Below are 26,603 nucleotides of genomic sequence, written 5' to 3'. Positions count from 1 at the left end.
ATGGCCTCCTTCTGCACTGTAGATTCTATGATTTTTCCAATTAAGGGGCAATTTAGCGTGGCCAATCCACCTATCCTGCTCATCTTTGGGTTGTGGGGGCGATACCCACGCAAACACGGGGAGAATGTTCAAACTCCAGACGAACAGTGACCCAGAGCCAGGATCGAACCTGGGACCTCACGCCATAAGGCAACAGTGCTACCTAGGCTTTTTTTTTAAAAAAACTATTTGCAGTGATCTCATTTGCCAATACATTAGTAAACTCCACCCCTTCCTGTCCCACTTTGTCTTTGCCTAAATTGTCACACTATTTTATTGTCTCAACTTCTCTTTAAAATTCTGAATCTCATTTCACCTGAAACCTTCCCCCAACTGACTCAATTTAAAGACCTATCCACAATTTGGTCAACTTTACCGTCAACTCTACTTTTAAAATCCTGGTAACACCGATTGATGCTGATCTTCCATCCTACACTTCGTAGCTTTTACACTGCTCTGGGAATGAATGTGCACTCCACAGTCAAACAGAAATCATACACATAGATGCAGATTTTTGGAAGCTTAAAATGAAGGTTTTCAACATATGCCAATCCAAAATTAAATGTTAGGAATCCTGTATGTTCCACTAAGAGGAGGCAGGCAATGAATGCAGGTTTTGTCAGTGGTTCCATATTTTACTTAATTCTCATACTATCAGTATAAGGAAAACTAAGGCGCTTCAGTTTTTCTTTCCTCTTTTACACACATGGCCTTGCTTCACAGATGTTAATGTGGACCACAAGAAAAAGGAATTGGATATCTGTCGAAACCAACTCCCCTTCCTACTATGCGTTGGTCACGAGACTTAATAAAATAAGCAACATTTCTCTTTTTTTTTAAACTTTGAAATAACTTTAATGGTAGCAACTTTGTACAGATTAATCTTTCTTCGCAGCTGCCTTTCTCATTGCTGCCAGCACGTTGCTGAGTTCTTCCCTCTTCCTCTTTGCACGAATGTGAGCGCCAACTCGCTTTTTGATGAATTTGACCATTTACCATAGTGCACGCTTGTCTTTTGAGACCTTCAGCAATTCCATTGCACGCCTTTCATATGGAACAAAACCACAAATCTCACGGGTCAGATCTCTGACAAACTTGGTGTGCTTGGTTAGGCGCCCTCTTCTACAGCACTGCCTTGTGGCGGTCTCATTCTTGGTTACGGGGTGACCTTTGCGCAGGTCAACTGCCATCGGATACCTGATCGCCATTTCCACTTCTTTGCTCTGGTGCTGGGACCGCATAAGCGACATTTCTTGATTTAAAATCCAGAAACAAAATGGCACTGCAGCCATCATACATAATCAGCTCAGCACCTGTCCCACTAAAGTCTCTTTTTTCAACCTTCCACAGAAAAATCACAACAAAACATGCAGAAGCAAAGCTGCACTATTAGATTTCGTGAAAAATACACGTCACATACAAATATCTGACAAAATGAGCAACCGTTATCAGATCTTAAACTAATTTGCGACCACACTCATGCACAGATAAAACTATTTGCAGCATTTAAGATGCACACTAAATGTTAGAAGGGTCAAAGGAATCTGCCATACTGCCTACACAGATTTGGAAAGTCAATAGCTCCTGTCCTTTCAAGGCTTCTATAGATAGCAGTTTATAAAAGTTAATAAAATTCACAATATGAATACTTACTCTATGTATGATTCCAGCTGAATGAATATACTGTCAAGAGGAAAACAAAATTAGATACTATTGCAGTTCCTAAGTCAAACATAATTCTACAAATTTGATGTTCATTTACCATAGAATCCATGCAGTGCAGAATATCTAGTTGCAACAACAGTTTAGAAGACATTCTATACATACAAAACATCAGTTCTGATGAAGGAACCTATGTTAACATAGGTCTTTTGGGCTTTTCAAAATTATTGAACTGAAAATACTAAAATCAATTACTTGGCTTATTGTGAATATTAGTGTTGATGTGGTACTATGCTTTGATCTTATTTTGCTATTCAGAATCTATAACTAAATCATGCATTAGCTGGGAATTAATATTTTTAACATGGTATTCATTCAAAATAAATGGTGCCTGAAGATATGATGATATCTTGTATATTCTTATTAAAAATGCCTTACAGGGGGAGGGGGCAGCATGGAAACGGATGGAGAGGGCGTCCTGTGGCGATACAAGCCTGGGGGCCCTGGTAACGGCGCCGTGGCCGTTCCCTCCTACGAGGTATACCACGAGTCCGGTGGTGGCGGCTACCCTCAAGATTTGGGGGCAGTGGAGGCGACATAGGGGAGAAGTGGGGGGCTCGATGGAGGCTCCGTTAAGGGGGAACCATAGGTTCGTCCCGGGGAACATTGATGGGGGATTTCAGGGTTGGCACAGAGCGGGCATCAGACAGCTGAGGGACCTGTTTATTGATGGGAGGTTTGCGAGCCTGGGGGAGTTGGAGGAGAAATTTGGGCTCCCCCGGGGAACATGTTCAGGTATCTGCAGGTAAAGGCATTTGCTAGGCGGCAGGTGGAGGGATTCCCTTCGCTTCCCGCGAGGGGGGTGAGCGACAGGGTGCTTTCGGGGGTCTGGGTCGGAGAGGGGAAGATATCTGATATCTACAAGGTTATGCAGGAGTCGGAGGAGGCGTCAGTAGAGGAGCTGAAAGCTAAGTGGGAGGGGGAACTGGGGGAACAGATCGAAGACGGGACATGGGCTGATGCCCTGGAGAGGGTTAATTCTTCCTCCTCGTGTGCGCGGCTTAGCCTCATCCAATTCAAGGTGCTGCACCGGGCCCACATGACTGGGACGAGGATGAGTAGGTTCTTTGGGGGTGAGGACAGGTGTGTCAGGTGCTCGGGGAGTCCAGCGAACCATGCCCATATGTTCTGGGCATGCCCGGCACTGGAGGAGTTCTGGAAGGGGGTGGCGAGGACGGTGTCGAGGGTGGTGGGATCCAGGGTCAAGCCAGGATGGGGACTCGCGATTTTTGGGGTTGGGGTGGAGCCGGGAGTACAGGAGGCGAAAGAGGCCGGTGTGCTGGCCTTTGCGTCCCTAGTAGCCCGGCGAAGGATCTTGCTACAATGGAAGGATGCGAGGCCCCCCAAGCGTGGAGACCTGGATCAATGACATGGCGGGTTTCATTAAGCTCGAGAAGGTCAAATTCGCCCTGAGGGGGTCGGTACAAGGGTTCTTTAGGCGGTGGCAGCCTTTTCTCGACTTTCTGGCTCAACGATAGGGTACGGGGACAGCAGCAGCAGCAACCCGGGGAGGGAAAAGGGGAGGGAAAAGGGGAGGGAAAAGGGGAGGGAAAAGGGGAGGGAAAAGGGGAGGGAAAAGGGGGGGGAAAAGGGGGGGGGAAAAGGGGGGGGGGGGCCGACAATGACTATGTTTGTTTATTTAATTTTAATATTTTTTAAGTTCTTTTGTTGTTCATTAGGGTTGGGGGGGGGGGGGGGATGTGATACATGCGCCGATACGGTCTGGGGGTGTCACAGTTATTATGGGTTATTTTGTTGCATTTCATTGTTTGTCATTATGTTTTATATTTTCTGTAAAAAATTCCAATAAAAATTATATTAAAAAAAAAAAAAATGCCTTACAGCATAACATGTTGTGTTCCTGTCTGAGCAAAATGTAACCAGTTGTGGTGTGGACCAGCGTGCAAAGTTCAGCACCTTGATGGAGGACATCAAGATGAAGGGAGAAGTCAGACCAATAACGACATCGCTGAGGCTAATATTCAACTTACTAAAAAATAAAAATAGTCTCAACTAAACAGGAACACACACCCATATTAAGACACGTCACTGGGACAGTGGCTACAGAAACGGACCTGATCAATGGCCTCTGGGGCTTGTGAGAATGGCTTTCGTCCTGTCTTACAAGAGAGAGAAATCACACCCATTGCTGGCAGGTACCTGGAGACACCGTCTGCTGAGGGCAGGAAATGACCACGTGCAAGTGATCCTTGCATGGCCAGAGTGGGATTAATAATCCAAATCGGATGACACAATTAAGACATTACCCTATATGCCAAGGTATCAGGGTCAGAAAGGTGTATGTAGTCACAACTCTCAAGGACATTGTTGCTGCAGCCAAGCACTATGACTTGGTCAGTCATGGTATGTCACGCAGACTGACAGCCTGGGAATGAACTTCGGCATGCAGGTGTTACAAACAAACTGGTGTTTTAAGTATATATTACTGCTTAGTGGGTTACAAAGAGGAAATTATATTCAAATTGTTGTTTCATTAATACTCTGTACGGGGTGCAGACAGAAGGCAGTGAGACCCTCTGTTTAACAGCCTAGCAAAATAATCTCATCAGATCAGAATAGTGAAATTATTAGAAAGAAAGGATACAATATATACATTTTCCAATTCAGAACTGCATTCAAAGAATCAAAGCACCATAAAACAGATGCTTCTACCATATGTTCTTGGGTACTAATTGCTTTATTTTCAAGGTTTGAAGAAATAACAAGGGGATTGATGAAGGTAGTGTATTTGGAATCTGAATATGGACTTTCAAAAGGATCTTTATAAAGTACCACATAACGAGCTGATTAATAAATTGAACCCTGTGGGGATTAAGGAAGAAAGGGAGTATGGATTTTAAATGAGCTAAATGATTAGAGATTCGTAGTGAATGACTGCTTTTCAGACTGGAAAAATTCAGTGGTGCCCCCCCAAGAGTGAATTTTAGAATTAATGTTTTTATATGAATTATCTGGATTTGAGGATAAATGGTATAATTTCAAAGTTTGCAGCTGATACCAAATTTGGAAATATAGTCTCAAGTGAGGATAGTAGCAGCCTCAGAAAGACAGATTGGTGAACTGGGAAATCACATGACAGATGCAATTTTATGCAGAGAAGTTTGAAGTAATGAAGGAACAATGAGGAGACAATATAAACTTGTAGTTAAAAAAGGGGGTGTAAAACTAAATCTGGGGCCGGGGGAACGTGGTGTCACATACATAAATATTTGCAAGTGGCAGGACAAGTGATAATACTGTTACAAAATGGCATACGAGGTCCTTTGCTTTATAAGCAAAAGCATAGGGTGCTTAAGGAACTAAGGAATTTGTACTAAACCTTTATAAATCATTCGTTATGCCTCAGGTGGAATACAATATCCAATTCTGGGCACCACACTTGGAAGAATGACAAGGCCTTGGACAGAGTGAAGGGGAGATTTACTGGAATGGTATCAGGAATTATGAGTTTCAGTTATATGAAGAAACTAGAGAAGTTGAAATAGTTTTCTTAAAGCAGAGGTGATTAACAGGCAATTTCATAAGAGTGCTCAGAATTAGGAGGGATTTTAATAGAGTAGATGGGTGAAATTGGTCCCACAAGAAGGCAAGTCAGTAAATCAGCAATTCAGATTTAAGATAATTGGCAAATAAACCAAAGGGAAGATGAAGAACAATTATCATACATAGCAAGTTGGAGTAACATAGCAAGGCCTAGATTTAGGCCCAATTAAAATTGGGTATCTTAAATTAAAGAATTCATCTGATTAAATTGGATATCCTAAATCAAAGGATTGGACATTTTAAAATTATACTGTAGTCAAACGTCAAGCAGACTGTTGGAATTCAGACTTGACCAAAGTCAAATGCACATCCAATACACAAACTGCCAGAATATGTCTGGATCTGCCCTGTCCATCACCCATCAAGAGATCATCACACCCTATTGATATGCACAGGTCTATGTCTGTAGCCAGATCGAGCCAGACTTCCCTTCATCCAGAGTTTCTCCTGTTACCTTATATGGGCACAGTAAGAAGTCTTACAATACCAGGTTAAAGTCCAACATGTTTGTTTCAAACACTAGCTTTCGGAGCACTGCTCCTTCCTCAGGTTCTTCCTTATATGGGAACAGGTTATGTGCAGCCCACACCACCAGAGATGGGACACCTGGGGTGGGTTCAGGTGACCTGTCAAAAAGGTCATCAACCGGGCCATTGGCTGCTGAGACCCCCCTTCTGAGGCATCATTGGCAGAAAGCCAGAGGAAATGGCAAAAGGGTGTGAAGGAAGGGGGATTAAAACAGGCACTCCGGATGCCTCAGAAGCAAAGGCTCGGTGTGTGATGTGACCTTGACCAGGTCGGAGAAGTGAAGACCAGACCAAGCCTTGACCAGACCAGAAGGAAGGAAGAAAGCAAGGAAGAGACTGCCAGCGAGAGCACCCTTTGTGAAGACGGGCCAGAGGAATTCTGGTCAAATCCATAGTCTACCAAGCCATCTTTATGGGTAGTTTAAACTGATCTTGGGTACCTCTCGTATTTTGTGGGTAATATAAGGGTTAATTGTGTTAATATTGTTAAATTTTGACCTTGTGATTGTGGTTTGTTTCCTCTTAAATAAAGACACCCTAGGTAAACCTTTGAATAAGTAAACTGGTCGAAAGTACCTGATATTTTACAGGTACAACAAAATTATGATCTGGAATGCACTGTCTGAAAGTATGGAGAAGATGGTAGATTCAATAACGACTTTCAAAAGGGTTTGGATATGTTGTTAGAAAAAGAAGCCATTACAGAATTAAGATTCAATTCTTTCCCGATGGCATTCTTATGTGCTGCATAATTCTATTAATTTTGTTCATAAATGTCACAAAACAACGAGTGCTAAAAAGATACCTCTGTTAACTTGATCAAATTAGCCATACTCCTGCAACAGTGATTAGATCCAGAAAGGGAAAATTCTCACCTTAAGGCCCCGAAGTATCTGATAAATTAGGAACTGTACATGGTCATCTGTGAGCTTCTGACATTTAACTATATTGTTTAGGTCTGCGCCCATTAGGTTCGTCACCAAATACCTGCATAGAAAACATCAAACTCAAAGTAAGTTACACAGTAGAGAAAAGATTAAACCATGCAGCGTTCTCACATCGTAAATATTCTCATTCTGTGCCATGCCTGGTTGAATTCTGGGATACCACTTTTCATAAGGCAACGTGCAGTAACAGCAAGCTCGGTCCCTTATCTTTGTGATAAGCACAAGATAAATTTGATCAGAGTCCATTGCTGGGGTGAGGAAAACACATTTGTCAATGTAAAGCTCAGAAGCAACTCATAGGCGTTAGTCCCTAGAATGTGACTTACAACACCAACGGTATAAAAGCAGCTTGGGATAAGGTTACATGCCTGTGGTAATACTAAAAACAAGTCATGTCCAACTTCAATCCAAAATAAACTCCAGCACAATATAATATGCATTGTTAAAAATAATTTTTCCTCCGTTGGATAAATAAAAAAAAAAACAGAATTTAATATGGAAATTAAGTTAGAAATAAATATGCAAATAAATTAGCACTTCAAACAAGTTTTCCCTTTCTATAATTTGCTTGTTTTTTAACATTTGCTGCTTTTATACAATCAAATCTATTCCAAGACTTCACCTCTCAAATGGTAACTAATCAGATAAAGGGTGAGAGGTGGTAGATTTAAAACTGAGATGAGGAGGAACTACGTCTCGCTGAGGGTGTGAATTTGTGGAACTCGCTGTCCCATAGTGCGGTGGAGTCTGAATCATTAAATAGTTTCAAGGAGATAGATATATTTCTGATTTTAAAAATGGGTATAGGGATATAGGGAAGAGGTAGAGAGATGAATTTGAGACCAGGAAGAGATCAGCCTTGGTCTGTTTGAATGGCGGAGCTGGCTTGAAGGGTTGAATTGCCTACATATGCTCTTAATTCTTAAGTTCCGTGGGGTTTAGTTAGGAGCAGGCCACCAGAAGTTAAGTTGTCAAAACACAGATCATAAGAAGAAATGAAGCACAGGTGGGAATGGAGCAACAGACTAAAAGGTACAAACAGCATAGCTATTGGACCAAAATGGCCTGTATTTGTGCTGTGCGTTTATATGTCACTAGTTTACTGCCACACTCCCATTTTTCCTCATACTTTTACATATTAGAACTGGTGAGCCTCATGAATCTCAGATAACTGGAGCCAAAGTTTTAAAGCAAAGTTTCAGTTGCAAAATTTAATGTCCACAGAAATAACCATGATATAGAATCAAAAAAGCAAAATGGTAGGCATTGGAGAATAAGATGAAACAATAGTTGAAACCATCAACTGTACTACGTGCTATATTATCATACACGCATCTGACATCTAGTTTTATAAAACATTTGAAAGACTAAACAAATAAAAGGGTATCTGAAACCAGTTAGCCATTCACTTCTTCAGTTAGAAATAGTGTGGCTAGCTGACTGGGATGAATGAATACACTGTAGCAGAATTAGTAAAAGGATTGGCCCAGCCTCTAATTGAGCAGAATGAGGAAGAGACCCAATTCCACTGTCTATCGCACCAGTTCAGGTATAGTGGCAACAGAACTGTAGCTATGCAGCATGCTTCCTCACACATTCTAGGTCTGTTGCACCCTTCTGGTGAGAAGCCTCAAGGTGACTTGGACGAGGAGGAAAAAAAATCCAAGCCCATGCATTCTTTGGCCTATTAACAGCATGACAAAGGACCCAACTTACAAAGATTTGCTCCTAACATATGATTTTTTTTTGGTGGCATAATCAAAATTCCTCCATTAAAAACATGTAGTTTCAATACTTACGTGGAGGGGGGGGGGGGCTGCAGCAGCATCTGGCATTTAAGATGCAAGAACTGTGCATAGTGCTGGGGCGATTTTTCCTGAAGGTCAGTCACTCACATACTCCAAGGCCACCTGCGGGTACAATCCTAGATACCAACAAGAGCTACTGCTGCTGTAACTTATTGCACCATCTCATTCTCCCCACAAACTCTTCCAGCATCCTGACCAGGGGTGACCTCAACCCCATTATCCATCAACCTTATACCAACACACAGGGTTCTGTAGTTTTGGGGACATTTATTGCATTTACATACAAAGGACTTTGAATGTATACTACTGTATAAAACCATCTTCAGAACATCTCAAAATTACAAAAATAAAAATGCCAACCTTTTTCAGGTCGAGTAACGCATTAGAAATAGAATACCATAGATGAGATTGCCACTGTTTCTTCCTCCAATTTTTTTAGATTATGCTCATGTCCTCCAAGAACTCTATAACATTACGAAAAGATATGAAGTCCAATATTTTCCAATCCTCAACTAGGTACTACCAGTTTTTCCTGGCTAGCTAAAGACCAAAGTATTCACTTAGAGTTTAGGAGCTCCTTTACAAAGAGTATACTGGATGACAAAGCACATTTTCAGCATTGTTTTTTTGTCAAAACGAACATTAAAAAAATAAAACTTTACTTCATCAAATAAAAGATAATTAAATTGGAACTGTTGGGAAATGGGTGGCACAGTATCGCCAGATACCTTAAATCCCAGAGTGACAAGTAGAAAATATGCCAACTGCAAAAGTCAATTTGATTCATCTGGCATTTTCCAACAGTTTCCAGTTAGTGCAAGTTCACACCACAAAGTTGATTATAATTCAGCGTAAAATTATTTATTTATTTTTTTAAATTTTAGAGTACCCAATTATTATTTTTTTTCCCATTAAGGGGCAATTTTGCATGGCCAATCCACCTAACCTGCATATCTTTGGGTTGTGGGGGTGAAACCATGCAGACATGGGGAGAATGTGGGGAGGCAGTGATCCAGGATTCGAACCTGGGTCCTCAGTGCCGCAGTCACAGTGCTAACCACTGCATCGCATGTCACCCAGCACAAAATTATTAGCGGTACCCAATACATATATTGTGCAAAGACACAAAAGATGACCATTAAAAAAATGAAATTTACACCCTGGTGCATTTAGCTTAAGATGAGGTATTGCAATATTTCTCACTTACTTCATTCATGCTTTATCAAGGATGACTGGAATTTGTAATGTACATGGATTAATGGGATGAATAAAAAAATCAATTTAGGCATAGGGAAGCCAACTTGAGAAAAGGGCCTCTTGTTTCCATTCTTTTGGTTTTAACTGTTTGAACTCTGGCATTTGTCATAATATACACACAGGTACATGATGGTGCACAGACAGGCAGTGATGGACACACAGGATGACCAGTGAACACACAGAACACAGCAGCCAATCACCAGACAGGACACGACCACTATAAAGCCAGAGGGCACTCGATTTCCCACTCTCTTGGGATCCAGCCTCTGAGACAGTCAGAGCCCATGAGCAGCAACTAGAACAGACACCACGTGGTAGTAAGCTAACCTGGTCAGGTTAGCCTCAGGTCTCCAGTCAAGTCAGCATAGTGTCAACCCACAGTTAAATTATGTATGATAGTTAAGAGTTCAATAAAATCGAGTTGCATTTCTTCAAGTGTTGGAAGCCTGTCTCTCTCACTACGTCAGTAAACGCAGTCCTCGCAGACCCAGCTTACCCAACACATCAGCATTCAAAAAAATGAGGTGGATGAAAAACATCATGTAGAAACAAATGACATCGACGGTTAGCACTCCTGTCGCTTTTCACATCACAAGAAATTGAGGGGCAGCAGGGTAGCATGGTGGTTAGCATAAATGCTTCACAGCTCCAGGGTCCCAGGTTCGATTCCCGGCTGGGTCACTGTCTGTGTGGAGTCTGCACGTCCTCCCCCTGTTTGTGTGGGTTTCCTCCGGGTGCTCCGGTTTCCTCCCACAGTCCAAAGATGTGCGGGTTAGGTGGATTGGCCATGCTAAATTGCCCGTAGTGTCCTAATAAAAGTAAGGTTAAGGGGGGGGTTGTTGGGTTACGGGTATAGGGTGGATATGTGGGTTTGAGTAGGGTGATCATGGCTCGGCACAACATTGAGGGCCGAAGGGCCTGTTCTGTGCTGTACTGTTCTATGTCTATTCTATGTCTATGTCTAAGATGCGGTGTACAAATCAGGGGTTTAAACTGCGATGGAATACAGTCCAAATGCAGACAAGTTATTTACTCTTCCTCCTTTCTGCTGGTTGTATGTGGCAGAACATACCTTCACTGGAGATTTTTTGCATCCTAATGCCCATTTCTTAATTTAAAACTGGACAAAGACCAGTAAAGATGGTAAACTTTTATCTGTGACACCCGAATAAAACAAGCTGTTTCGCAGTTTCAGAAATTGCACAACTCATCATCTCAGAGGAGCTCCTAACAATCACTTGGGGACTGCTCAGCTTAACTTCAAAGGGAGCTACATTGAAAACTGTTTGCATTTCTTAAACTCAGGTTTACCAATGGAAACCGGAAAATTGAAGGCACAAGACCTCCCAAACATTCCTGTTACCCTGTGAAGACAGGGATGTTTATCAGTCCTCAAAGATGTGCAGGTTGGGTGGATTGGCCATGACAAATTGTCCAAAATTCTATGATTAACCTAGGACAAAAGTTCGGCGCAACATCGTGGGCCGAAGGGCCTGTTCTGTGCTGTATTTCTCTATCTATCTATCTATCAAGACCCAGCCAATTTCCTGGCAATGCAGAACATCCTTTATTGAAGACCTTGAGGAGAGGTAAGGTGTGTGACCCAGGTCTCAGACTTGTTGATAAGTTAATAATGCCTTTCTGAGCAGACTAGCCCAGCCTGTTGTTTTAACATCTGACTGGCAGGGCACATGAAAGGAGCTCTGCCCAGGTTGGACATTGAGCCCCATCCACCCTGCTTCAGCTGTATGTACCATCACCAACAAAATCATCTAATCTCTGCATGCCTATCTCATCTTGTGAAGTCAATGCCACCAGAAACATGAATTTGACATCAGCTTTCAGCCCACTGACCTCCATGAAGGAATCTCATTGAACTTTGATTTTAGACTCTGGAACACGCGTGAGACACTATTTATTTCTATGTAGTCTCTGTATTGTAAAACCTTCTTTCCTTTATCCCACCCTTTATGAGCACGGAGGGGAAGTTTTGAATCCTCCTGTTCACATTTTGGATGTGTGCAATAGGCTAACCCTTCAAGAGTTTATCCTACCTCGATTTTGCTGTGGGGCAATTAGTAGAAATTGGATGACGCAAAAATAGACGGGTTGGGAAATGCACCGCCACTTCGTCAAAAAAACATTTTTGTTTATGGACGGGTGGGGAGTAAGAACTAGTACTGTTTGAACAGACCCTCCCCTTCTATCCATAACACATTATAAATAAGATTTTCCATTCTTACTTCCCACAATGGACTTGTAGTTTTTGCAGACCATTTCTCCCAGTGCTGAGTCTGCAACGGTTGACATGTGAACAATTTCCCATGATCTAGACCTTGTTAAGGATTTGCATCACCTTCAAAATGACTTGACTGCTTGTAAGAAGAGTGTTAACTACAATGCATTTTCTAAGAGTCTGTTATTGCCAGCCATTTTGATTCCATTCTTTTTTAAAAAAATATTTTTGAATGTTTTAAAAAATAATTTGAAGTACCCAATTATTTTTTTTCTTCAATTAAAGGGCAATTTATCGTGGTCAATCCACCTACCTTGCACATCTTTTTTTGGGTTTTGGGGGTGAGACCCACGCAGACACGGAGAGAACATGCATGGACAGTGACCCGGGGTCAGGATTGAACCCGGGTCTTCGGCACTTGAGGCAGCAGTGCTAACTTCTGCGCCCTCAACATTCTTCTTTAAAAACTAATTGCCCACGGCAAACTCGGGGTACTGATTCAAAATATTCAGCTCACCACAATCAACCCTGCAATCAAAATAATTAACCTTTTTCATGCAGTAATTTTTTTAATATCCAAATGCAAAATAACTAGAATTGGTACAAGTGTTTGAAGAGAGTTTAAACAGTGAAAAGAATTAAACATCCAGTGGCATAATGTAGGGGAAGAAGCGCACAAGGTGCCATGGAGCTTTTATTCTTCAGAAACCCATTCGGTTATTGTAAAAGAGGTCTTTTATGACTGAAATGCCCAAAGAAAAAAATCTAAGGCGGCTGGGAGCAGAAATTCATCGATGGAGTCTGAGGCCTCTCTGAGTTCAACGGCAGTCAGTTTCTGGTTCACTGTGCACTCCATTCACAGCTGTATTCTTTCCAGTACCTTGGCAAAAGAATTTGAAAAGCACCGGCGAATTGTTCCAGAAGACCTCAAGAAACCAATTGAGGAGGCTTTGGTCCCCCATTTGAGCAGTACTGGGGAAAAGTAATCAGGCTGTTTAAGTCCAGGGAGGCACTAACAAGGTGGTGATCAAGGATACAACGGTGGCCTTGTCGGACCGGTGACCTAAACTAATAGATCGTTGCGATCCAAGATGAATGACCTAGAAAATAGGTCCAGGAAGCAAAATAATCGGATTGTGGGGTTGCTGGAGGGCTCTATGCCACGGAGTACGTATCAGGTATGTTCTGCAAGGTGGTGCGCGAGGGCTGATTCACATCCTCTCCTGACTGAGCCCATCGCACACTTTGGCTGAGGTCTCGTCCTGAAGATCCACGATGTGTGGTGATAGTGAGGTGTTATAGTTTCAAGGAAAAGGAGAGGGTTTTGTGATGAGCAAAGGAACACCGTGGGAAAGCCACTTATATCAGGACATAGGTGTGGAGCTAGCAAAGGAGGGCAACGTTCAATGGAGTCAAGGCTGCCCTGTATCAAGTGGAGTTCGGTTTGGTCGACCCAGCTTGGCTCAGTGACTTTAGAGGGAAAAGACCATTTCTTTGACGTGTCGGGAGAGGCAGACTCTTTCACTAAAAGACAAGTTGGACATGTAATTGGGTTTTTGTCTCTGTTGACAGGCATGTTGCATTGTTTCATTGTTCTTGTTTTTTCTGGTTTTTGTTGGGGTTGAGTTCTTGATTAGAATTGGCGTGGTACACTATGTGGAGTTCTGTTCGTTGTGTTAACATATAGCTTCCTTTCAGTGCGCAAGGTAAATAAGGTTTTGGTATTTTGTTGTTTACATTTATTTTTTGTTTCTCGGGTCGGCAGCCTCCCTGCTAACTAAGGAATTAGGCAACGGGACAGGTTTTGAAGGGTTCGCTGCAGCTCATTTTGCTATTGTATCAGGTTTTCTGTAGATAATGAGCTTAGAGTTCTTGTTTTGTTCGTGTTTGTTGGGCATAGGTTTTAATAGTTTTTGTTTGCCTTGCTTCTATTTGTACTTGGTATAGGTGTATTCAATAGCGATGGCCGGAAGGGTTGGGGGTAGTTTTCTGTCGGTGACTGCAGATTTTTCTTTGTCCACTCTACTGAAATGGTTTGTTCGCCATAGAACATAGAACAGTACAGCACAGAACAGGCCCTTCGGCCCTCAATGTTGTGCCGAGCCATGATCACCCTACTCAAACCCACGTATCCACCCTATACCCGCAACCCAACAACCCCCCCCCCCCCCCCCCCCCCCCCCCCCCAACCTTACTTTTATTAGGACACTACGGGCAATTTAGCATGGCCAATCCACCTAACCCGCACATCTTTGGACTGTGGGAGGAAACCGGAGCACCCGGAGGAAACCCACGCACACAGGGGGAGGACGTGCAGACTCCACACAGACAGTGACCCAGCCGGGAATCGAACCTGGGACCCTGGAGCTGTGAAGCATTTATGCTAACCACCATGCTACCCTGCTGCCATCTTGAGTGGATCTATCGCTTTACCTTTTAAGTGTCCTTTGGTTGATCTCTCTTGGTGGAACAGACTGACTCCGGAATTTGTGGGTGGGGGGGAAATGACCCCCAATTCGTTTGGTCACCTGGAACGTGAGGGTTTTAAATGGCCCAGTGAAAAGATCGAGGAAGTTGCTCATCTTGAGAGTTTAAACTCTGATGTGACGTTTTTTTTCAGTAAACCCATTTGCGGGCCAGAGATCAAGCTAGGCTGCACAAGAGGTGGGTGTTCACATTTTCCATTTGGGTTTTGATTGTCGGGCCGGGGTGTGCGATTTTCATGAACAAAAGGGGTCAATTTTCTGTCTGCAAGATTTTAGCCGGCCCCAACGGTCGATACGTTGTCTGTGGCTCACTTGTGAGTACCCCAGCTGTCATGGTTAAACATTTACACCCCTGACTGGGACAATACGAATTTCATTATTCCCCTGCCGGCCTCCTCTCTCTCTCCACCCCGCACCCAATTTAGACTCGCATCAGCTTATTTATTTGGGGACCTGAATTATGTATTGATCCCTAGATTGGATCGTTTCATGCCTAAATCTCTTGCTCCATCGCGGATGGCCAAGGCTTTGTCGTCTTTCATGATGCATGGGGGGGGGGGGGGGGGGGGGGGGGGGGGGGGGGGTAGATCCTTGGCGTCTTTTTGCATCCAGCCGATAAAGACTTCTAATTTTTTTCACCTGTCCACCAAGTATATTCACGTGTCGATTTCTGTTTTAGATAGGTCTCTCTCCCCTCCGTGGTGAGAACAGAGTACTCAACAATTGCTATTTTGGAACATGCCCTGCACCTCATTAATTTGTCGTTAGAATCTGGCTCTTCCCAACATCCATGGAGATTAGACACACTGTTATCGGACAATAAAATTGTGAGCGTATGTCCACTGCCATAGAGGACTGTGAAAAAAGGTAACAAAACAGTGTCAATTTCACCTTCTACATTGTGGGAGGCAAAGGTGATCCTTTAGGGTGAATTCATCTCCTGTAGAGCACATTTGTTGAGGACAACGAGCATGGAGAAGATGTCGGTGGACTTTACTCTTGAGGTGGACCACCAGTACTCACTTGATCCTATGCTGGATGGGTCGGTCCTGTCCGACCGTTTTGACGGCCTACCCATCCTAACTGTTGAGTTGGATGGAGCGGTGAGTTGGAATCCGTTACACCCTGATGAAATTTTACAATGTATTGGATTGATGCCCCTGGTCTGCATGGCTCTCTGACTGAATTTTGTAAGAAGTTCTCAGAGTAGCTTGTGTCTTTAATTCTGGACATGTTCAATGATTCCCTATCCCGGGGGTCGTTGCCCTCAACCCTCACTCAAGCCTCTATCTCTGCTTCTGAAGAGGGACAAAGACCCTACTAAGTGTGGTCCATACCATCACATTTAGTGTTTGAATGCATCCATCAAGCTACTTGCAGAGGTGCTGGTGCTTCGCCTGGAGCCTTGCCTCCCAAATTTAATCTCAGAGGTTCAAACGGGCTTAGTTTAGGGCTGGCAATTGTCAGCCATAGACACCGTTTAACATTGTCCTTTCCCCTGCCTCAGTGCCCAAACCCAAGTTGATAGTACGTCTGCATCCAGAGTGGAATGGGAGTATTTATTTGAGATTTTTAAAAAAAATTAATTTATGGGATGTGGCCGTCACTGGTCAGACCAGCATTTATTACCCATCCTAAGTTGCCCTTCAGAAGGTGGCGGTGAGTGGCATTTTTTAACCGCTGCAGTCTTTGAAGTCTAGGTACACCCACTATTCTAATAGAGTGAGAGAGTTCCAGAATTTTGCCCCAGCAACGGTGAAGGAGCGGCGATATATTTCCACTCAGAGTGGTGAGTGACTTAGAGGGGAACCTCCAGGTGGTGGGGTTCCCAGGTATCTGCTGCTCTTGTCCATCTAGATGGTAGTGGTCATGGGATTGTCTAAGGAATGGTGAGTTGTCTTGGTGAGTTATTGCAGTGCATCCTGTAGATGGTACACACGGCTGCCACTGTTTGTCGGTGGTGGAAGGTTTGAATGTTTGTGGAAAGGGGAGCAATCAAGTGGGCTGCTTTGTCCTGGATGGTGTAGAGCTTCTCGAGTGTTGTTGGAGCTGAACTCATCCAGGCCAGTGGAGAGTACACCAATCACTCCTGACTTGTGCCTTGTAGATGGTGGGCATTTTGGCTAAGATGAGCGTGAAGTCAGGTGTAATGCCTGGATCTGGTATGTCTCTCTTGTGGGGACCATGAATTGGATTCAATTTGAATTATTTTTTGGAGCAGGGAAGGACCTGGATTAGCCACACTGAGCTCTGGCTTTGTAACTCTGATAAAGTAATTTAAAAAAATTCGAGGGGAATTGATCAGAGAGGGGTGGAGCACAAGACGTCCCTTTACGTGGACGACCTACTTCTTTATATCACGGATCCAGCGCCCTCCATAGATGACGTAATAAAGTTTTTTTTTCCCCCAATTAAGGGGCAATTTAGCATGCCCAATCCACTTAACCCTGCACATCTTTGGGTTGTGGGGGGTGAGACCCACACAAATACAGGGAGAACGTGCAAACTCCACATGGACAGTGAGCTGGGGCCGTGATCGGACCCGGGTCCTCGGCATCATGAGGCAGCAGTGCCTACCACTGCGCCACCGTGCCGCACCACAACATAATAAAGTGGCTTAACCTTTGACACCTTCTCTGGGTAGAAGTTGAACTTAGTTTAGAGTGAACATTTCCCGGTCAACACCCCTGGGAGGACAGCCCAACCGGGGATGTTAACTCCTTGCCTTGCTAAGACAAGCTTTCGCTATTTGGGGGTCCGGGTGACCCACAGCTGACCTCACTTCACAAGTTGTTACATCAACCTGGTTAGCAGTAGAAAGGCCTAGCCAGAGATAGAAACCCCATCATCAGGAAAGAAGATGGAGCCAAAGGAAAGGAGGGAAACGTTTAATAAGCGGAAAAACCTAAACTGACTGGAATTGGGCAACTGGAATTTCTCAGCTAACTCCTTAAAATTGGCAAACCTGCCTTCCATGAAGAGGTCCCCAAACCGCTCCAGACACGTCACCTCCCAAGATTTAAATGTCGAATCCAAACCAAGAAGGAAGAGATAATTATTGCAAGAGGCTAGCTAACACAGGGGAAGGAGCTTGAAATGCTGCCTAAACCACACCCAAATTCTCAGGGAGGAGGCCACCTCTGGATTTGAGGAGAATCTTTATTGTTATCTTTATTATTATTGTCACAAGTAGGCTTACATTAACACTGCAATGAAGTTACTGTGAAAATTCCCTAGTTGCCACATTGCGGCGCCTGTTCCGGTACTGTTCAGAATGTCCAAATCACCTAACAAGCATGTCTTTTGGGACTTAAGGGACAAAATTGGAGCACCCGGAGGAAACACATACAGACACGGGGGGAATGTGCAGACTCCGCACAGATAGTGACCCAAGCAGGACCCTGGCGCTGTGAAGTTAACAGTTAACCACTGTGCTACTGTACCGTCCAGATACTAATGGGGCGGAAACGTCAACGGTCAGTAATTATTGCAAGAAAAGTAGAATTAGCGCATGGGCGAGCTTCCATTTGTCCCCAAATGGACCCACGGTCGCTAAACCACAACAATATATTTTGAATATTGGCTGCCTAGTAATAAAACAATAAGCTGGGGAGGGCTAGGCCCCCCGACTGTCTGTCCCTATGGAGCAGAACACTGTGGATTCTAGGAGGGTAGGGTTCAAATTATTGAAAAGGGTGAATTGGATCTCATTCTTAATGGTGAGGTGTGGAGTGAGGCCCTCCATAGGGTAAATGCCACATCTTCATGTGCTCGATTGAGCCTGATTCAGTTTAAGGTCTTGCATGGAATGGACTTGAACAGGGCAAGGACGAGTGGTAGCTTCCCTGGTGTTGGGGCAAATGCTAGCGCTGTTCTCTTGAGCAGGCATACGTTCTGGTCTTGTCTCAAACTGGTAGGCCTTTGGGTTTTATTCTTTGACACCATGTCAGAGATACTCTGTAGATTTAGATCCGTGTCTGCTGGTGGCCATATTCGAGGAGTCAAGATTCGCTGGTGATACAGTGGAAGTGAAGGCGGTCTAGGGTGAAAGTGGATGTCCTTGTCTTTGCCTTGTTGATAGCCTGGAGGTGAATTTTGCTGGGGTAGATGTTTTCCACTCCGCCTAGTGTCTCTGTTTGGCTTGGTGAGTTAACGTTATGTCTGCATTTGGAGAAGGTCAAGTTCACCATTATGGGATTGGTGGAGAGGTTGTACCCAAGGTGGCACCCATTTATTTCCTTTTTTAAGGAGTTTTCCACCGTCAGATGCTTAGGTTAGTTTTTGTTTTTAAGTTAATTGGGTGTTGCGAGATTGTTTCCCTTTTTTGTTTCTTTGATTGTTTCCAGGTGCATTAATTATGAAAAATAATTTAATAAACATATTTTTTAAAAAATTTGAATGAAGAGAATACAGTTCACAAGGCTACGAACAGCCACAGATAAAATTCAATGGCTAACTTAGTCATGTCCTCCATGATTTCCAGGATAATTTACCAAATGGTTACTCATAGCTACTGTTGCATAGGAAGCCACTTTCATCTGAGGGAAGGGTGGCTGATTTAAAATAGATGGTAACCAAGCAATTTTTTTGGGTCGAGGAACGGGATGGAACAGGAATTTGCCGTGATACATAAAATATTGGCTCTGCAAAACAAATTTCAGAAAAACAACACAAATTTATAAAGTGGCATACTTACACATCTGTAAAGTCTTCCAAAGTTGTTGCTGGTGTGAAAACATCCAATAGGCCAATTACCTATGAAAACAAAAATTTAAGTCAAGGGATAACATTCATAATATAGAGGGTTAACAATCTTAATTTTACAGGTGTTTCAAAACCCTTCTGCACCTTCAGTTGGGATCAAACATTTTTTCTGCTAGTTATTCAGGCACTAAAGACATCTTTTTGGAAAAATCATCTGGAGATTACAAACAAAGGCAAGTGTACATAAACTGACCTTTTCCTGCAACAATGATGTAAAGCAAATATGATTAAATAGTAATGAGGGACCATTCCCTCTGCTGACCACTCCAGTCGTCCCTAAACCGACAGGTAGAATCCATGAAGCATATTTTCAAATAAAATTTTATGCAAGTTTAGTTTTCCCCACCCCAAGAGAAAAGCAAAAGGTTCTCAAACCAACATGGGTTAATGGAGTATTCAGCAACATGAAATTGCGCAATTCTGGTTGGGTTTAACGATGAGGAAATGCTTAATTTCAAACCTAGCTGAATAAATGAGGCAACTCTGTTTATATGGAAGCAAAATTTCCATATAGAAAGTCAACACGTGACAAAGTATAAAAACAATTTCTGCGGATACTGGAATCTGAAACCAAAAGTGAAAATGCTGGAAAATCTCAGCAGGTCTGGCAGCATCTGTAAGGAAAGAAGAGCTAATGTTTTCAGTCCAGATGAGCTTTGACAAGGGGTCATCTGGACTCAAAATGGCAGCTCTTTTCTCTCCTTATATTTGACAAAGTGCCCAAACAAACCAATTGTTTTCAATCTCGAGGCTGTGAACCACAAATTCACAAACTAGGCCAAACAATAAGTGTTAAGTACAATGAATTGTAAAGGAAGTCTGTAATAGTCCATACCCTTCTGATTCACTTGCTAAGACAGAACAAAATAGGTTTTTCTTTGAAAGACCACAATGTTCTTAGACTACAGGAAGACATTGGAAGTCATTCAATAGGTCCAATATAGGAAAAGAGGCTTTAGCGTTCAGACACATTTGTATAATTTTTTTTACTTAATTGGTTTTATAATTAACTTTTCCAGTAGAGCCAGAGGTGGACATATGTCCACATGCATCGCAATTCAACAGAGCTCATATAAAAGGCATTAAGGTAATGCAATAATTTGGAAGAATGGTTCAACAACTGTAGAGGAAAAGTGCTCTTGGGGAATAGGAAGGCTATGCAGAGAGCTCCAAAACATGAAAGCAGTTGGTGGTGCATACTAGAGTCTGAGAATAGAGAGAGCTGCATTTGAAAATGAGATTATTGGTGAGGGAGGTTTATAGGATTTGAAAGTGGTACAAGTGGGAGTGAGATTTAGGGGTAGCAATGGTTACTTTTGTATGTGGGAAAATGAGTGGAGATTTGGGATGGAAGTGTGTTGGGCACAGTATAGCGTCATGGGATATGCAACAAGTTAAGCAGGTAGGTTAAGAGTTCCCAAATTAGGAAATGTGGGATGGCAGAATACGAAACACTGTAGCAACTGCAAGAGGGTTTCAATAACAGGAAATAGACAGGAGGATTGGTAACCAAAAGACAATTGACAAAAGAATCAGGGAGGTGTTTTTCTTTTAAATATAACTATGATCTGGAACGCACTGTCATACAGGGTTTGGTAGCAGATTCAACAGTAATTTTAAGGGAATGGGATATATTCTCCAAGGAAACATCTGCAGGGATGAGAGATTAATGGGATAACTCTCAAGAGCCAGGACATGCACAATGTGGCAAATAGTCTCCTTCTGTGATGGACAATTTTATTATAAATCTGGAGAAAATTTAAAGAAACTGTATGAGATGACAAATGTGCTATTACACTGGCATCACCAAAACACTTCCCTACTCTTAAGCCACAATTTGAACTATAGCAAATTCACATAATCCCTACTAATTAACATGTCAGCTTTGCTGCAAGGATATTAAGGTAATCAAATAAAAAGGGCCTACTTGTAAAGAAAATATGCAAATTTTCATGTCCAGTAGTGCAAAGTCTTGCTCCATTTATAAAAACAAAGTATTTGCAATGTTATTTTAGGATGAAATTCCATACCACATCGATAATTGTAACTTTCAACACTTACAAAAAATATTTCAATTTCATTATTGTAATGGTCATTTTGAATATCAGAATAATTCAAACTCGAGTATATAGAGTACTTACATTTTCATGTTTCATATGTTTTAACAATCGTAGCTCTCTGTATGTTCGTTTTGCATGAATGATGGATTGAAATGGTCTGGAAAGTTTTTTTACTGCCACGCGAATAGCTGATTTTGTGTCAAAAGAAGAGCTATAAAATAGAACGAGAGCTCATTAATGTTCAGCTATCAATGTTCAGCTATCACTGTTATCAATATAATTGCATTGCACTGTGAACTCAAATGAAGAATAAGCCATTCAACATTTAACCACTTGGACCCTTCCAAGTGGTGTTTGACACTCTATTAACTTCTTCATGATCGAGCTTGTGTTGCCTTCAAAAAAAAGTCCACATCAATATCCTCAAAAATATTTTAGAAAATGGGTATATTAATATATATTATTGTAATAAAATGAAAAAGATCTCCCTCAATAGATCATTTACCCTACATTCAGTCACTCCACATCGGAGCTCAGCAAGTGCAATACCCCTCACTACAACTGCAACAGCTCATGACCAATCTTGGAATGTTTAAAATTAATGCTGACGATGCTACCCCTATAAACCTTGCTTTAGCAATCAGAAAACAGGGCATAAACACACCATGCATCACAGGTCACTGCGAAGTCAACAGGAATAGAAGATTATCCACAAGTGCAGATTGCATTCAAAGATTGGTTGAGCTATTTGTTGCTAAATCAAATTGATTGACTTTTTAAACTGCAGAGAGCCATACTGATATAAATATCAGAGGTTTCAAGCCACTAATAATCTATTGCCAAGACTTCCGCTTGTGACCATACAGTGATTGGTCACATAAAAGGCTGTTCCTGTTAGAAGTCACAGAAAAAGGCTCTTTTTACCCAGATCCGGGTGGAATTTTGATGAAAAGGCGTAGGTGACTGTTAGGAGTAGTTTACCCCTGGAATGGTATGTCTTCTGATCACCGGACCTGGCAGAAAACAGTGAGCAGTTTGGCTGGAAAGTTAAAACAGTCTTGTGCTTCACAGACAGTCTCTTCTAGCATGCAGGTGGGGGAGGGGCAAGATGTAAGGCCCCAGATATAGGAACACATGACTTTTATCAAGGAGGAATTCCATAAACAGAGGAAAGAAATGCATGAGGATCATGCAAAGGCCATTGCAGAAGCTGTGGCACTCCTGAAGAGTACTTTGGAGCGGATGGAGAGGCATTTGGAGGTGCAGGGGTCACAGATTTGGGAGATTGAAGGAGTGATCTCGGACCACAGCGATCGTGTGGTGGCTCTGGAGGTGGAGCTCCTGGAGACCTCTGTAAAACATTGAGGGCAAAGGTGGAGGAGCAGGAGAATGCCTCGAGAAGTCAGAACCTGTGAATAGTGGGCCTGCCTGAAGGAGTGGAAGGTGTGAGATGTCTCGAGGATGGTAGAAGGGGTGCTAGATAAGGCACCTGAAGTGGACCGAGCGCATAGGTCTCTGAGGCAAAAGCCTAGAGCTGGGGATCGGCCGCGGGCGGTGATCGTGAGACTCCATTAATTTGTGGAGAAAGAGAAAATTCTACGGTGGTCCAGGGAGAAGCGTAGCTGCGACTGGGAGGGAAATAACGTCTGGATTTATCAGGACATCATGAGGGCTCCATAAGTGGAACTTAACGAAGCTGGTGGAGGAGGCGCGTTGCAACGGGTGGCCCACGGCACGTTGCAACGGGTGGCAAAGGGTGGCCCGGGCCGCGCTGCAAAGGCTGGCCCGGGCCGCGCTGCAAAGGCTGGCCCGGGCCGCGCTGCAAAGGCTGGCCCGGGCCGCGCTGCAAAGGCTGGCCCGGGCCGCGCTGCAAAGGCTGGCCCGGGCCGCGCTGCAAAGGCTGGCCCGGGCCGCGCTGCAAAGGCTGGCCCGGGCCGCGCTGCAAAGGCTGGCCCGGGCCGCGCTGCAAGGCTGGCCCGGGCCGCGCTGCAAAGGCTGGCCCGGGCCGCGCTGCAAAGGCTGGCCCGGGCCGCGCTGCAAAGGCTGGCCCGGGCCGCGCTGCAAAGGCTGGCCCGGGCCGCGCTGCAAAGGCTGGCCCGGGCCGCGCTGCAAAGGCTGGCCCGGGCCGCGCTGCAAAGGCTGGCCCGGGCCGCGCTGGAAAGGCTGGCCCGGGCCGCGCTGCAAAGGGTGGCCCGGGCCGCGCTGCAAAGGGTGGCCCGGGCCGCGCTGCAAAGGGTGGCCCGGGCCGCGTTGCAACGGGTGGCCCGGGCCGCGTTGCAACGGGTGGCCCGGGCCGCGTTGCAACGGGTGGCCCGGGCCGCGTTGCAAAGGGTGGCCCGGGCCGCGCTGCAAAGGCTGGCCCGGGCCGCGCTGCAAAGGCTGGCCCGGGCCGCGCTGCAAAGGCTGGCCCGGGCCGCGCTGCAAAGGCTGGCCCGGGCCGCGCTGCAAAGGCTGGCCCGGGCCGCGCTGGAAAGGCTGGCCCGGGCCGCGCTGCAAAGGCTGGCCCGGGCCGCGCTGCAAAGGCTGGCCCGGGCCGCGCTGCAAAGGCTGGCCCGGGCCGCGCTGCAAAGGCTGGCCCGGGCCGCGCTGCAAAGGCTGGCCCGGGCCGCGCTGCAAAGGCTGGCCCGGGCCGCGCTGCAAAGGCTGGCCCGGGCCGCGCTGCAAAGGCTGGCCCGGGCCGCGCTGCAAAGGCTGGCCCGGGCCGCGCTGCAAAGGCTGGCCCGGGCCGCGCTGCAAAGGCTGGCCCGGGCCGCGCTGCAAAGGCTGGCCCGGGCCGCGCTGCAAAGGCTGGCCCGGGCCGCGCTGCAAAGGCTGGCCCGGGCCGCGCTGCAAAGGCTGGCCCGGGCCGCGCTGGAAAGGCTGGCCCGGGCCGCGCTGGAAAGGCTGGCCCGGGCCGCGCTGCAAAGGCTGGCCCGGGCCGCGCTGGAAAGGCTGGCCCGGGCCGCGCTGCAAAGGCTGGCCCGGGCCGCGCTGGAAAGGCTGGCCCGGGCCGCGCTGCAAAGGGTGGCCCGGGCCGCGCTGCAAAGGGTGGCCCGGGCCGCGCTGCAAAGGGTGGCCCGGGCCGCGCTGCAAAGGGTGGCCCGGGCCGCGCTGCAAAGGGTGGCCCGGGCCGCGCTGCAAAGGGTGGCCCGGGCCGCGCTGCAAAGGGTGGCCCGGGCCGCGTTGCAACGGGTGGCCCGGGCCGCGTTGCAACGGGTGGCCCGGGCCGCGTTGCAAAGGGTGGCCCGGGCCGCGTTGCAAAGGGTGGCCCGGGCCGCGTTGCAAAGGGTGGCCCGGGCAGCGTTGCAAAGGGTGGCCCGGGCCGCGTTGCAAAGGGTGGCCCGGGCCGCGTTGCAAAGGGTGGCCCACGCCGCGTTGCAAAGGATGGCCCATTTAGCTCAGTCATGCCTGACTAGCTGTCCCTCGTGCCATTCTGTCCATGAGGCCCTGCGGGAGACAATGGATCTCGTTGGACGATTCCCTCAGCAGGCTGTCAGTCACTGGCAAAATGCCTCATCGCCATAAATTTCAATCAAGCACCAAGATGCAACTTGGCTCATAGTGCGAAGAACATGGGGAAGAGGTCATTCATCCACCTTCTGTAAGGTTCAATTGCAAAGATGATCCAAATAAGATGCAGTCGTCTTTGACGAGATTCATCCCAATTAGTTTTGTAATGCAAGACTCGGGTGCTTTATGGGTTATTCCCAGGGACAGAGCAGGCACTCTTTGGTCTGCCCATATTTTGTTGGCCTTTTAGTGCAAAAATCTGTCTACAACCAAATGCTGCAGACTGGCACATACCCAAGTCCAGAGCTGCACATTGAGTTGACGGTTGCACTAAAGCTGGTATCAGCTGCTGAAAAGACTCAATTGAGCAAGGCCACAATCTAAGGCCTGCTTGCCATAGTACACTGCAGGACTGGAACCTGTGTAGAACTTCACTAGTTGTATGCAAAGAATGTTTGACATCACATGAGTACTGTAAATATAACCTGTATTTCCAACTGGAGTAGAGTGCCACAAACTGTAATGGAAAAAAATGAACTGCACAGCAGACAAGAGAACGAGAGCGGAGAGGCTTTGAGGTAGTAATTTTGACTGATCACACCAGTGGGAACTCACTTATGCCTGCATGCATCGGCCTCAATTTTTTTCCTAGAATTACTACAGTGCAAAAGGCGGCCATTTGGCCCATCACATCTGCACCGACCCTCCAAAAGAGCACACCACCTAGGCCCATGCCCTATCCTATCCCTCTAATTAAGTAACTCCATCTAACATTTTGGTCATAAAGGGGAAATTTAACATGGCCAATCCACATCTTTGGACTGTGGGAGAAAACCGGAGCACCCAGAGGAAACCCATGCAGACACGGGAGGGGGGATACCCAAGGTCGGAATCGAACCCTGGTCCCTGACACGGTGAGGCAGCAGTGCTAACCACTGTGCCACCTTGCCATATTTGTTTATGTTTATGGCATGTTTTTGTTGCCATGTTTAGTAGTTAAGTATCTAAACTTCACACCTTTGCACTGATTTCAATACATACTGTCGCCATCTGGGATGGCCACTAACAAAAGGATCCCGGGAAATAAGTCTAAAACCAAGTGCAGCCCCACGACCAGAAGACAAGTTCAAGACCAACAATCGCTACCAGACGAATGACCCCAGCAGAAACGAAGTCACTTCTCCAGACCCACCATGCAAAGGCTTTGTTCCTCTGCATAGAACCGGGTGCCTGAAGTTAAGTACACGTTGTTATAGTGTGAGGTGGAATTTAGCTTGTAGTGTTTTATGTTGCATGTCGAAGTAATTCTTGTGTGTAAATAAACTATCATTGAGCTTGAACTAATTAACTGGTTGTTTGGTCTTTGATCGATATCCGGTAAAACCTTGTGGTGGTACCATTTGATATCTGGCGACTCTGAAAAGCATCATTAATAACTCATATCAATATCCAGTTAAAAAGAGCAACATTATTGGTGTCTCCGGTGCGAATTGGCAACATTATTGGCTACATCCGCCGGGACTCAACCTAGAAGTGATTTTGTCACTCCGAGATAACCCACAAAACCTTGCATTAGAAACCCAATGGAGAAAAGTGAAAGAAACCACAAGTGTAAGGCCTGTATCGATCGAATCTCCAAGATTCGGAAGTGTGTATTAACTTGCATGCGTACTAACAGGGATACAAGCTAAACTCGTTAGATTT

The 26,603-nt window shown here is 45.2% G+C and overlaps 1 protein-coding gene and 1 pseudogene across 6 annotated transcripts in view; both read right to left on the bottom strand.

Moving 5' to 3' along the window:
• LOC119978987 (mitogen-activated protein kinase 14) overlaps nt 1-26,603 on the bottom strand; it is a 96,072-nt gene that overhangs the window by 27,371 nt on the left and 42,098 nt on the right. For all 6 annotated transcript variants that reach the window (XM_038820957.1, XM_038820956.1, XM_038820955.1 and 3 more), the window contains 4 exons: nt 21,492-21,621; nt 19,283-19,341; nt 6,728-6,839; nt 1,693-1,722 (listed from right to left, as the gene is read on the bottom strand). In XM_038820957.1, the coding sequence (XP_038676885.1) occupies nt 1,693-1,722; nt 6,728-6,839; nt 19,283-19,341; nt 21,492-21,621 (331 nt within the window). The remainder of the gene's footprint in view (nt 1-1,692; nt 1,723-6,727; nt 6,840-19,282; nt 19,342-21,491; nt 21,622-26,603) is intronic.
• LOC119978989 lies at nt 918-1,680 on the bottom strand (annotated as a pseudogene).

This window comes from Scyliorhinus canicula, chromosome 15 (genome assembly GCF_902713615.1).
Source record: "Scyliorhinus canicula chromosome 15, sScyCan1.1, whole genome shotgun sequence".
Taxonomy (NCBI): Eukaryota; Metazoa; Chordata; class Chondrichthyes; order Carcharhiniformes; family Scyliorhinidae; genus Scyliorhinus; species Scyliorhinus canicula.
The sequence above is the reverse complement of the archived record's forward strand: the minus strand, read 5'-3'. Positions and strand labels throughout refer to the sequence as shown.